At 36.2% G+C, this 11,929-nt stretch overlaps 1 protein-coding gene across 6 annotated transcripts in view; it reads right to left on the bottom strand.

Moving 5' to 3' along the window:
- Positions 1-3,481: 3,481 nt before the first annotated feature.
- The window catches only part of CYRIA (CYFIP related Rac1 interactor A), a 53,710-nt gene continuing 45,262 nt past the window's right edge, over positions 3,482-11,929 (bottom strand). For 5 of the 6 annotated variants that reach the window (XM_057374310.1, XM_057374306.1, XM_057374309.1 and 2 more), the window contains 8 exons: positions 11,824-11,929; positions 10,675-10,811; positions 10,513-10,590; positions 10,119-10,235; positions 9,945-10,024; positions 8,332-8,458; positions 5,688-5,758; positions 3,482-4,568 (listed from right to left, as the gene is read on the bottom strand). In XM_057374310.1, the coding sequence (XP_057230293.1) occupies positions 4,505-4,568; positions 5,688-5,758; positions 8,332-8,458; positions 9,945-10,024; positions 10,119-10,235; positions 10,513-10,590; positions 10,675-10,811; positions 11,824-11,929 (780 nt within the window). In that variant the 3' untranslated portion in view covers positions 3,482-4,504. Of the gene's footprint in view, positions 4,569-5,687; positions 5,779-8,331; positions 8,459-9,944; positions 10,025-10,118; positions 10,236-10,512; positions 10,591-10,674; positions 10,812-11,823 lie in introns of those variants that run through there. The other variant, XM_057374307.1, reaches the window with a different exon arrangement.

The raw sequence follows: 11,929 nt of genomic DNA, 5'->3' as shown, positions 1-11,929 counted from the left end.
TCTAATGCAGGAAGCATTACAGACTGCTAAATTRAAGTACTAGTTTCCTATCACTGGCTTTTAAACCAATATTGAGTTTTATTCTCTCATTGGCAATTCAAATTCATGTCACTGCTTCAGCCTGCTCACTTGCATTGTGTTGCCTACTGTGCTTCATAATGTGAAGCAATAGATTCTTAATTTTGGATTAGAGACTTCATCCGAGAAAACAATAATCAGTGTCATACATCTTAAAGAAAAAAACACAAAACCCCATCTCATCCAACTATTTGTAACTACTAGCAAACTTTTGGCTATGCAAGACTGTATTTCTTGACTTTCGATGTTCACAGAACCACACATTTCTAAATACTCCAAAACCACATGCAATTTTAAAAGCATATTTCTGACTACACAGACGCAAGATGATTTACAAAAAAGGATTTAATTTGGGAATTTTAATTTAGCTTGTTCAGGAATCTGTTTGGAAGCACTGCATGGGATAGAGCCCGGGAGAGATGATTTGTCCAGGGGAGCTGGCTTACTCTCTCCAAGCTGGATCACCTGCTCCAAGCTCAAGAATGGTCCTTTCAGACAAGCATGAAACCAAGCAAACATGGCATGGTTGGACTTAGGAAAGCCAAAGTCTATCTGAAGTGAAATTTGGTGAAGGACATGAAGGTCAATGAAAAAGGGCTTCTGTAGGTGTATCAGCAGCAACAGGACAGCTATGGAAAATGTCTGCCTGCTGCTAAATGGGGTGTGGGACCTGCRACAAAGAACACAGAAAAGATCAAGAAATTCAGTGTCCACTTTGCCTCAGTCTTTTAATGGTAGGATTTGCCCTCAGGAATCCCAGCCCTCTGAAACCAGAAAGTCTGGAGAAAGAAGGACTTAACTCTGGGCAGATCAGGTGGGCACACTTAAACAAGGTGGACCTACACAATCAGTGAGACATGATGGGATGCRCCATAAATGTGGAGCTGGCCAATGTCTTGTTTATCTTGACTTTAGCAAGGTTTCTGGCACTGTAACTTCCTCATAGGYAAACTGGTGAACTCTGGGTGAGATAAACTGGCAGTGGGGTATAGTGAGAACYGGCTGAACACCAAGCTCAAAAGGGATGTCATCAGCAGCACAAAATGCATCTTGAGGACACTCCCTTGTGGCTGGTACTGGGATCAATGCTATTTAACATCTTCAATAATGAMCCACAGGGTGGGGCAGAATGTACTCTCAGGAATTTGCTGATCATACAAGACTGRGAGGAGTTGTTGATACACCAGATGGTTGTGTTGGCTTTCAGAGGGACCTTGACAGACAGAGAATGGGACACCTGCACTGCTTTGGCTCAGATGTGGCATGAAAAAGTGATGCACATTTTCCCAAGTGGGAATCTACTGAAATGGCAGTTTATTGTCATAGGAATACAWTGATTACATTAATCTGCTCAAGAAGTAAATGAGGGAGAACAGATCATTTCATATGAGGAATTTATGTCCCACATTGTTTAATTCAGAATAAATGTGAGAATGCAAGAATGCATGTATTTATCTTACTTCCAGTTTAGACTTAGATGAAATACAACACAGRCAGCAACATGGGAGGACTTCTTGTTGGTTTGTAAATTTTAGTAAACATGGAAACGTAAGATAATTTATCCAAGTGATGTGGTCTACCAGATACCAGTAAATGCAATCTCAGAAGCTATCTTTCATGACAGTCACTTAGTAGCAGCAGAAATCTTAGGAGTCATAAATTATGTTTCAAACACATTCAATTGTCCAAAGTGACAAATTTTAGTCTTTCAAATTCATGCTTTCAAAAACCCTAAAATAATATTTTCTTCCACTGCAAAACTAGCAAATTTTTAGGGCTCCTCTGACCCAAACTATTCACAGTCATTTATGAACATTCTGAAGTGCTGTCATTATGAGGCTTAAATATTTTCATACCACAAACATGTACTCCTACATAATGATGAGACAAAATAAGAAGAAACACTGGCAAAATGGAGATCAATAATTTTGACCATTAGTCTATATAGCTCTTCTTCCAAAAGCAATTAACTTGAATTTATCTTACAATTAAATGAATCATCCTCTGGTGACCTTATTGATTATAAACACAACCTGAGATGGCCCCCGTAGGCCAGGGTGGCTAATGTGAAGATATAAAAGTCAGAGAATGGATTCATGCCCACAGCRGTATCAACAATTTCTCTTGGTCCTGGTGACAGAAAAGTGCTAAGAAATGGCAGAAGAACACAGCATGGTTTAAGTGATGTGAGGTTATACTGTTGTAGTATACAATGAAACAACTGCTTTTAAAATAAACTACAATCTGGATACATAAGGTGAACCTAATACACAATCCAAAACTTTAAGCAAGGTATTTCTTAACCTGTTTATGTTGTCTGTAAATATAGGGAGTCCCAAAGCTTACTGTACCAAACGTTTTATTATTTCAAACAAACTTCTGTACAAAAACATCAAAGCAGGCAAAGGAATGCCCTGACTTCAGCAAACAGCACATGACAACTCACAGAATGCTTTAAGGTTTACATTTTTATTATACAAGTGACAAATAGCTTTCCTCTGGGCTACTTAAAGATAAGACTTCATTGTTTGACAAAAAATTGCAGGTAAGCATGTATCAACTTCAGTTACCAAAGCTCAACAGAATGGCCTGTCATCCACCTAATTTACCTAACTGGAAGTGACTATGAACAAAGCAGGATTTCCCCTAATATACATTTTTAAATGTCCCCCCATTAAAAATGGAGCTTGTAAACAGTGRATTTACTACTGTGAGAAGTGTGATCATTGCTTTCAGAAAAAAAAAATTCTAATGTGAGTTCGTTCTAATTCTGTCCCCAACAACAACACGTAACTGGCTGCTGCACCTGCAGAGGTGTGACATCAATGCTGGAGTTGTGGTGCTGTCCAATATCATGACATGTATGACATTGGCACCTGTGGGTTCTGATCAGGCCTGAGAAACCTCACAGTGGTTGTTCTGTTCAGAATAAACTCTTAAGTCAATCCCTACTCCAGAGAATTTGTGACATTAACACTGTTTAAGGACTGAGTTCAATGACAGCTTGTCACAATGCAGCCGAGTTACAGCAGACCAAATACCTTCCAAGTCTTAAGGTAATGTTTTTAGAAGAGATGTGCATGAAAATTCCAGTGAAAGCACACAAACTCTGATTTATCTACACAGGAACAAGCAAATACAAATCTGAATCTGTGCACAAGCACTGGAGTTTCCACACGTACATGCAAAATACACAAAATCAAACACATTTTCAGAACGTGATCTCTGCAAGAGTATGTACAGCAACTGCAGACCACCCAGTAAACACACTTAACAGAGCATGAGCACTTTGCTGCTTTTGGCAAAGTATTTCTATTCCTTTAACTGGAAAATTTACCAGAAAGTAAGACCAAACAACTCAGCAAGGAACTTAACTCCTTGAAGTATCAATCACATSCCRAWARCCAGTGAAGAGCAGTCAGCTGATAAATACTTCTGTGTTGACTCTGAATCATCTAATGAATAACACTATCAGGAACTTGATGGAGCTCCTAATAWCAGGTCAGCTCTTAAACTTAAACCATCCCTAGTTTGATGAGGCTGATTTGACACTAGGGGAGTTGGCTGCTACAGAAGAGTGTACTAGTTTAGATCAGCAAATTTTACTTACTGGCTAGAGCTATGAGGGAGTTAATGTTCATTGTGATATATTTACACTGACAAACCTTTTCCAGTTAAGYCAAGGCATTAGTATTTTCCCTTTCCTTTCTAAATCTAATAGAATTATACAGAATTTTCAAAATCTATCAATGATCTTTAAGCATATATTCTGTTTATTCATACTCAATCTGAAAAAGGATATTAATTTCCTCAACTGTTGAAAGGTACAGGTTATACTTAATTTAAAATTGCCTATTTGAAATATATTTTTGGATGCCAGACAGCACATAATCCTTAAAATTAGGTGGATCTCCACTTATTACAGGRAAGACAATGCATTTTATGACAGTGATGAACATTCAGGTATTCTCCTGTTCATACTAGCTTGACGAGATCCTAAAACTGACCAAGCACAGTTCTTTAAAACATACCCAGTGAATTTTACTTTCTCTTACATTAACTTTCCTTTTCTTTAAAGTTTCTTTTCTGTGGTACCTTTGACATTTCAGTTTGATTTCCATTTTGTCTTCACTACTACTTACTTCTCTGATAGAGAAGGTGTTTAAGGATTAAAATGCACAGATAAACTGTCATAACTGAAGTATCTAAGTAAAAAAGTATTTTAAAAGTCAAAAGATAAAGGCTAGCATAAAAACTTAGGTTGCACTATATAAAGTCAGTCAGGTTATGAACAGATTCATATATTTTAGCAGTGTGAAGAAAATGGTTATGTAAATACACACAAGTATTAACATCAAACTGTATTAAATTATGTAAACATACACATCTTCTGTGATCAATACAAACATCTACTTGTCTCTGGATACTACAGCAGCATAGCTCGAATTTGTTTTGAAGTAGATTCATCATTCAGGTGTTTTGTAGTGAACCTGGAAATCACAAGTTAAAACAATAATTTATAAAATGAACAGGGATRGGAAAAGTCTGAACACTTGAACCTGTTTTTGAAATCAGCACAGTTCAGTTACACAAAGGAGGAATTTACATKTTCTACTGGTCACTGGAATTTAACTGGTAAGAATCTGGTGCTCTTTATTTTCTAAATACCCTATGCAATGAATTATGCTCTGCTAAAAGGTGRACAGCTGTGGCTAAATCCTGTTTCTCTATGACATTGTCACAGTCTTGGGTCAAACTTATCTCTCATTTTTTCCAGTTAAAAGCTCAAGAGAAGCAAAACTGCGGAAAGACGTAAGAAATACTGTAAATACTAAAAGCACTTAGGAATCTAGAATGAATTTTGGCATAACCTATGATGTCAAGCAGTTTTCTTAAATATTCTGAGATCACTGAAGAGCTTTAGTGTGTTTTTTCCATTTAAATCCAAACATTCTCCACTGCCTATGCTCATAGGCAGATTGATTATTGCGTAAGATCAAAGCACACTTGATACCTATAGGATTCAACTCCACATCAAATTTCATTCAAAAGATACAATAAGCAAATACAGAGGTGCAGTTCTCACTCTATTCAAGCACTCAACAGCTAGAGAACTCAAAACAGCTCTGAAAAACTTGGTATTGACTCCCTTCTCAGCTTCAGAGAAGTGTCAGACCCTTATGTGTCTTTCTTCCCAAAACAGCACCATAAACACTTAGCTACAGGATGGGGATTTAGGATGCTATTTTCTTGAAGCTGTATAATTCAAAAAGATTAAAAAAAAAAAAAGGTGCTATTAAGATGGAAAGAGAGAAGAGGGAAGTACTAAGGGTTTGAGAAATCTGGTATTTAATTTCTATATTGTTCTAGATGTTGGGGTATTTTATACAGCAAATCTTAGCTAGGGTACACTGTTTACAATATTAATAGCCAYTGTTTATTCAAGTCAAATGAAATGGAAATAAATTAATATTAAGAAAACCCCAGGCAATGAAGGAAAATGTAAAAGGATAAGCTTATTAAATCAAACTTCTAAAGTGAAGAGTCTTGAATATAAAGAGATTGGGAGAAAAATGAAGAGGARTTTTCTAAGGCTGAATCACACATACCTGAGAGCATTCAGAAGTCCTTCCACAGAATCAGGTGGTTGTTCCTTTAAAACTTTTATGCATCCCTTCATCTGGGAACAGAAGCATGCCACTATTGAACAATAATATATGAATTGCACTAGCGGAAAACAAGGAAATTTTTCACCATATACAGGTAGGTTTCTTTTCCTACTGTTAATGCTTTACATTATTCAATAAAAGCATTATAGCTTATTAAAAATTACCTCAAAGTTAAAAACCTAACTTTGGAGAAAATATCTATTTTAATAAGCATTTGTACGGAGTAAATTATATATCAAGTGTCTATATTTTAACTTGCACATGACTTCTCCAATTCCAAGTTAAAAATATGAAAATCAAAACCAGCTGATAAAAGGTAAAAAAAAAAAGATATTTTGGAAGTTCCATGTCATTGTTGCTAASTCTTAGAAAAAATGCTCAAACTTTGATTTTATTTTTATGTTTGCATGTAAGAAACAAATTGTCAGTATTCAGTTTTTAGTTGTAAACCTAACTGGTAACAACTTAAAATTTGTTCCATAACTAGTGGTTAAAAATTTAGTCTAAGAAGTCCATAGTATTGATTTTAGGTCTCCTCTGAATGAACATCTTTATGGAAACTATRAAGAACAGGCCAAAAGTGTCCAAATTGATAAAATGGGAAATGAAGCAGAGAGAGCAGGAGTAGAACTGTACAGACTCCTTAGCTAGCTGATAAGGAGAAACAAGAAATTCTTCTAACCTATTCAGACTATATTTTCATATGTAATGAATTATGCCCTAGAAGTACCTATTTCTTCCCACTGTTATGAAGACATMTCATCTAGCTATCCAGAAGTTAGCCTAGATTAACTCAATTTTATTAAAATAACAGATAAAGGTGAAGCCAAGTCAAGATCTGAATCCTTTCATTTTCCAAGTCACATTGGAGTGCTAAATCTACATGTCAGAATATTCTTTGCAGCTAAAGGGCATCTCTGCCTTATTAAGAAAGTGGATAGTGAAACAGTTATTCGAAGTCAAGACCCATTTATTTGCCAGCAAAAATTACTCAGAAAATGTAGCTCAATGTCCTCGACAGTGACCAGCCCAACAGACATTGCTCTCTGCACAGCTGGCTCATTTCTACCTGGAAGGTGTAACTGGCTTTGCAAATAACTGATCAGATCAGATTCTCAGGCCAGCACACATCTTTTGAAGTGGCACAGTTGTTTTTTCCTAAACTAGAGAAACTCAAATCTATGTGCACATCACTCAGTACAGGTTTACATGGCTCAGCAGATTTGATCAGATCAGACCAAGTCAAAGGGGATAACAATTCAAGGATTTCTCTTTCATTTTTGTTAGAATCAGAATCCCTAAAAGAATTAGGATATCTAAGTTAGAAGACTGTAATTAATAGCTTGAAATACAGCCTTCAGCCTTGAAAGAGTAAGGAAAGGGTAATGTACTTCACTGTTACTGAAATTTTCTTGAAATGGCTTGAATGGCAGAAATGAATAGTTTGGAGAAAAGAATTATTTTCCACAGTAAAACAAACTCATAATCTGAAATATCAGAAAACTTTTTTAATTACAGAAAAATCACTAATTACGAAATCAAGATTTGGGACCATGTACTCATTTTTTAAAACTCTCTTGCCTCCCATTTACATCTAGCTAAATTTCCTGTAAGATTACAGGGCTTTAGGATAAATGTGAGAAACAAAGTACACACAATGTCTATTTGGTYTTATCAGAATTTGTGCTGCCTCTGTAGGCAAGAGACTAAACCAGCAGTCAAGAAATCTACATTCATTCCCAGGCTCTATCTGCTTCATGACCTTGAACAAATATATTTGTGATAAATCTTTCCCTCTCTACAAAGAGATGGGGCAAAATTCTGGTATCTGCAGATACAAAATGCTAACGAAGACCCAGTGTCATGGAGGGCAATATGTTGCCTATGTTTTTTTCTTCTCTTTTGAAGCAGGCTCTCTTGTCAAGGGAAAGCTTTGGCATCTTTTTCATTAATAGTATCTTATTTCTGCTGAAAGAAGTGATGCATGAGATTCAGGTTTGYAAAAACATGTAGAAAAAAATAAGAGTGCTCTTTTTATGTGTGCTTGCAATTTCTCAAAGGGAAAAATAAGGTTGATTTCTCTGTGACTGGCCATGCCAAAGATAAAACTGAAGGGTCATTATCAACATTACAGCAGTAACATTTCAGACCTCAGACATAGGAGAGACAGCATGGAATATCTACTTATTTACTACAGAACTACTGCCAAAGATGAGTATTTTAGCATTGATAAATTAAATTACATGATTAAAAAAAACCTATGACCATAGAACATATTCCAGGCTAGGTGTAACAAAAAATTATTTTAGCCTAACTAAATATACAGTTGGCAAGAATGGAAAGCTAACAAAGAAAAACAATTATCTCTATCTGGAATAAAATRCAAAGAAAAAAATCTGGTCCTTATTTTACTTTCAAACAAATTGACATATTAAAGTGCACAGGTGAAGACAAATTCTAAATTTTGCCATTCAAAAGTAATTAAAATCATTTACACCAAGCCATAAAGCTTGTGCTGAAAAAGAGCTGCAGACTAGTATTCTCAAAACTTATTAAAAAGTATTAAAGAAAAGGCCTCCCTTACATCAATCTTTGATGTCTTTGAGAAAGCTCCCACAGGATGAACGTGATCGTACAGAATAATAACTCCCACCATTACTCGCATGCAGAACATAAGGGTCTCTTCACTGGTGAATCTACTCCTGTACTCCCTGGAAAAGAGAACAGAAGAAATAAACATTCGAGACCTTTCACTAGAYAATTAAAAAAACTAGACTGAGTGCACGAAATCTGAGCCAAAAATGTATTTTAAGGTTGCAGATGCACATTAGTGAGACTTTAAATATSTGTGAATTCTGTAAGCTCCTGCCAATTTAAAATAATTGTTTGAAAGCAGAGAGAGAGATGCAAACCTCTTGTCATACCCATGAAACAGCTGAGATCCTCAAAATGTATGTGAGGATGGCTTCATAGAAAACTTCATGAAATATGATAGAGACTGATCATACTGATGTTTAATCTCAGAAACACAACATTCTGAAATCTTGAAAGCTACTATCTTTGCTTAAATTTCTATTTTGGAACAGTTACGTGGGATCTCAGTTCAGCAGCTGGGAAGTTCAGGGCTTCACCAAGGTGGATTGTAAGTCATTGTGCTCTCTCTCTATACTGTTGTACCTCGCAGTTTACAASATCTTCAGCTTTTATTCTTCCACAGCATGTCTTTGTAACACGAACAGATTTAAAGGCTACAAAATTTTTGATGTGAAAATGCTAGATTATCCCACCATTAGAATTAAATATCAGATAACCTTCTAGATGACTCAATCTTTTTTCTCTACATTTGCCAAAAAATGAGCTGACTCATAAAGYTGCTTTTCAATTACTACTTCTATGATGTCTCAGGATTGTGAGATGAGTCCCACACCTACATACACTTCTCCAGAATTTTCATAAACAAACACAAACCTGAGGAATTCTACCCTTTCTATGCCACCATGAACAAATAACTCATAGGCAGAAAGACTACCTTGCCTCCATCTTGTATGYRTTTTCCAGTCAAAGAGACATCTAACTTAAAAAATACTCCACTAAATGCACAGCAAATAAAGAACCCCACTGGCTATTATTATCTGCATTGGCAGATACAAACACAGTTGTACAGCTGAATATGTTTAAATGAATGAAAATTCATTCAGCTCCATTTTTTCATATTTAGAATAAAGATGACTGCATCCAAAAAAAGACCTACTTAAATGATCCTTGAAACAGTGYTTGTGTTTTTGCTGAAGTGCTGCTTGGAAGAGCCAAATCTTGCCCCTCTTGTGTGCGAGTAACTGAGCAGCACAGGCAAGCAGAAGGCAGCAGTCAGCCTTTGGCCTTGGTTAGACAAGACACAGACACTGAAGCCTGTGAGTGCATAAGATTAGACTCACATTTTAACCTTTTGTTGAAATGCAGACTGACCATGTGAGCTCTCCTCAGCAAAACTCATCACTGATTTACGAAAGATATGGTAAGGTGGCCAGAACAGGAGACAAGGCTTTCTAATACCAGGTCATTCTTTGTATATGAAAGTAGTAACAACTTAGGGCAAAGATACAGGGATTCACTTAGGGAAAAAAGCATTATCGCAAGTGGCTAATTAAAGTACAAGTTCTCGCATACAAAACCCCCAAGATTTAGGATAGAACTTACGGCGTTTCCAACATGACTTTACATACACTGGCCATAGTACTTAGACAGTCTGTTGTATTTTCAATTGGTAACGTTTTGTTCTGGAAGGGTAAGAAAAAGTCAGTGTTTAGCAAACTATCTTGCAAAATCAAGAGCAAGAATGTCTGCTTTAGACCTTTCTCTCCTTTTACCTACTTCTGATACAAAATGTGTCGTTGCATTACTGAGTGTCTTCAGCATTGGTGTGGCCTCTGCATAGAACAGGGACATCCTATTGGCCATTTCATTGTTCACTTCATTCTCAATGTCTAGCTGATGAAAACAGGAGAAAAAAAACAGTCAGTAAAGCTCTTTAAAATCTTTCCAGCAACAAGAAAAAGATACAGGACATGTTTGTGTCAGCAAGCAGATTGCTGMATGAATAGTCCTCTCTAATCACTTCATCTGGACTGCTGATTAATTCTCAGTGTGAAGGAGAGAACATGACAGCTACTGAATCAAATGCAAAAACTCTACCAAAAAGGGCATAAATGCATCCTGATAAATAAATACCTGACTGTGTGCAGCACATCAAAGTTTATTTACTTACATGCATGTTGTTTATTCTGTTGCGACTTATTGTCCGCCTGTAATAACTGAAGTCGTTCTGAATTGCTGGATTTCTCATCTTCCAGGAAAACAAAGAGGAAAAAATCAGTTTTGGTTCAAAACACATGGCAAAAATCAACATGTATTAAAAGACTTTATTAACCTTAAGTTCATCAAAACGAAGAGTAAAATGTAAGATTTCTGCAAACTCTTTCGCTAGAGCCTGTTCCCGTTCCAGGTGCTGAGTTGGAGTGTAGGGAGGGCATGTCAAGGATTCCAGTAAACTCTGGAGRGCTTTCTCTGAATAAAAATCAAAAGAACAAACTGTAGTCAGTCCACACAAAGACAGGGTTTTAACTATGTGTCTAAATATAACTCATTCAAAGGAGAGGAACCCTCTGAACATGCAGAGCCCTAACAGAAGTGTTTTTTCTTACTATTCTAAAGTGAGAAACATTAATTAAAGACACCTCCCTCTTCAGGCTCTGCCATTTTCTCTCCATTTTRTATCATTGAACTCTTTTCCATTTTYGTCACCCTTTATCTGGGATCCCTATCAAAAATTCTAGAGGAAGCACTTTTCTTGCATTCAGATATTCAACACTTTTATCTTCCTCAATTAGCCATYAGTTCAGTATAGAGATTATTCTGCATATCTGTTACTAAAAGTGCACTCTTAGGCACTGATAGCAATATAAATCAGCTCCTGTGTCAGCAATTACTAGCATAACTCAAAAACTAAAAGGATTTAGAGGATGTTGTAGAAGAATTCCCTTGCATTTGGGAGCCCTCTCATTTCATACATATATTTGCATTCCAGAGTCCTAATTCAAAGAGTAATTACATCACCTTTTGTGTTTGTTGGGATGAAAAAGTCACTGTGCAACACATCCAACTTTGGATTTTCACTCTGTGAGAGATTTTATTGATACTCTTTCCCCCATTATCCCTGCTTTTAAAAAACCTSAAAATATTACTGGATTACTTTCCTTTTAAAAGTCCAAAGGATCCAAACTACAAAAAATAAATTGCAYTAGTCCAACATGGAGCAGTGAAGTGGAGAAAAGTGGCAGGAAACAGMAAAAAACGTTGTACTTTTATCATGTTTTTTGCTTGTACGCTATTTAGATAACAAACCAATAAACTATGAAATTAAGATTAAAGAGATAYCTTGATAAATGCAATTGCAGTTAAGTGTCTGTTGATATCAAACAAAAATAATAYTAACTCTTTTAAAAAGTTTGGGGAAAGACAAAACTTTCTCTTTCATTATATACGAAATATGTGTAAGACAYACCAAAACAGGGCTCACCTAGTCTGAGTGAAAACTCATAAAAGCGCTTTAGTCTCACAACCAGGGGACAGACTGAATTCCATGCTTTTTCTTGCAGCTGGATATCATTGGGATTTTGTATTGC

The sequence above is a fragment of the Malurus melanocephalus genome, unplaced genomic scaffold, assembly GCF_030028575.1.
Source record: "Malurus melanocephalus ecotype Western Australia unplaced genomic scaffold, MMel_1.1 scaffold_222, whole genome shotgun sequence".
In the NCBI taxonomy this organism is placed as follows: domain Eukaryota; kingdom Metazoa; phylum Chordata; class Aves; order Passeriformes; family Maluridae; genus Malurus; species Malurus melanocephalus.
Note: the sequence above shows the minus strand (reverse complement) of the source record. Positions and strands in the feature narration are given on the sequence as shown.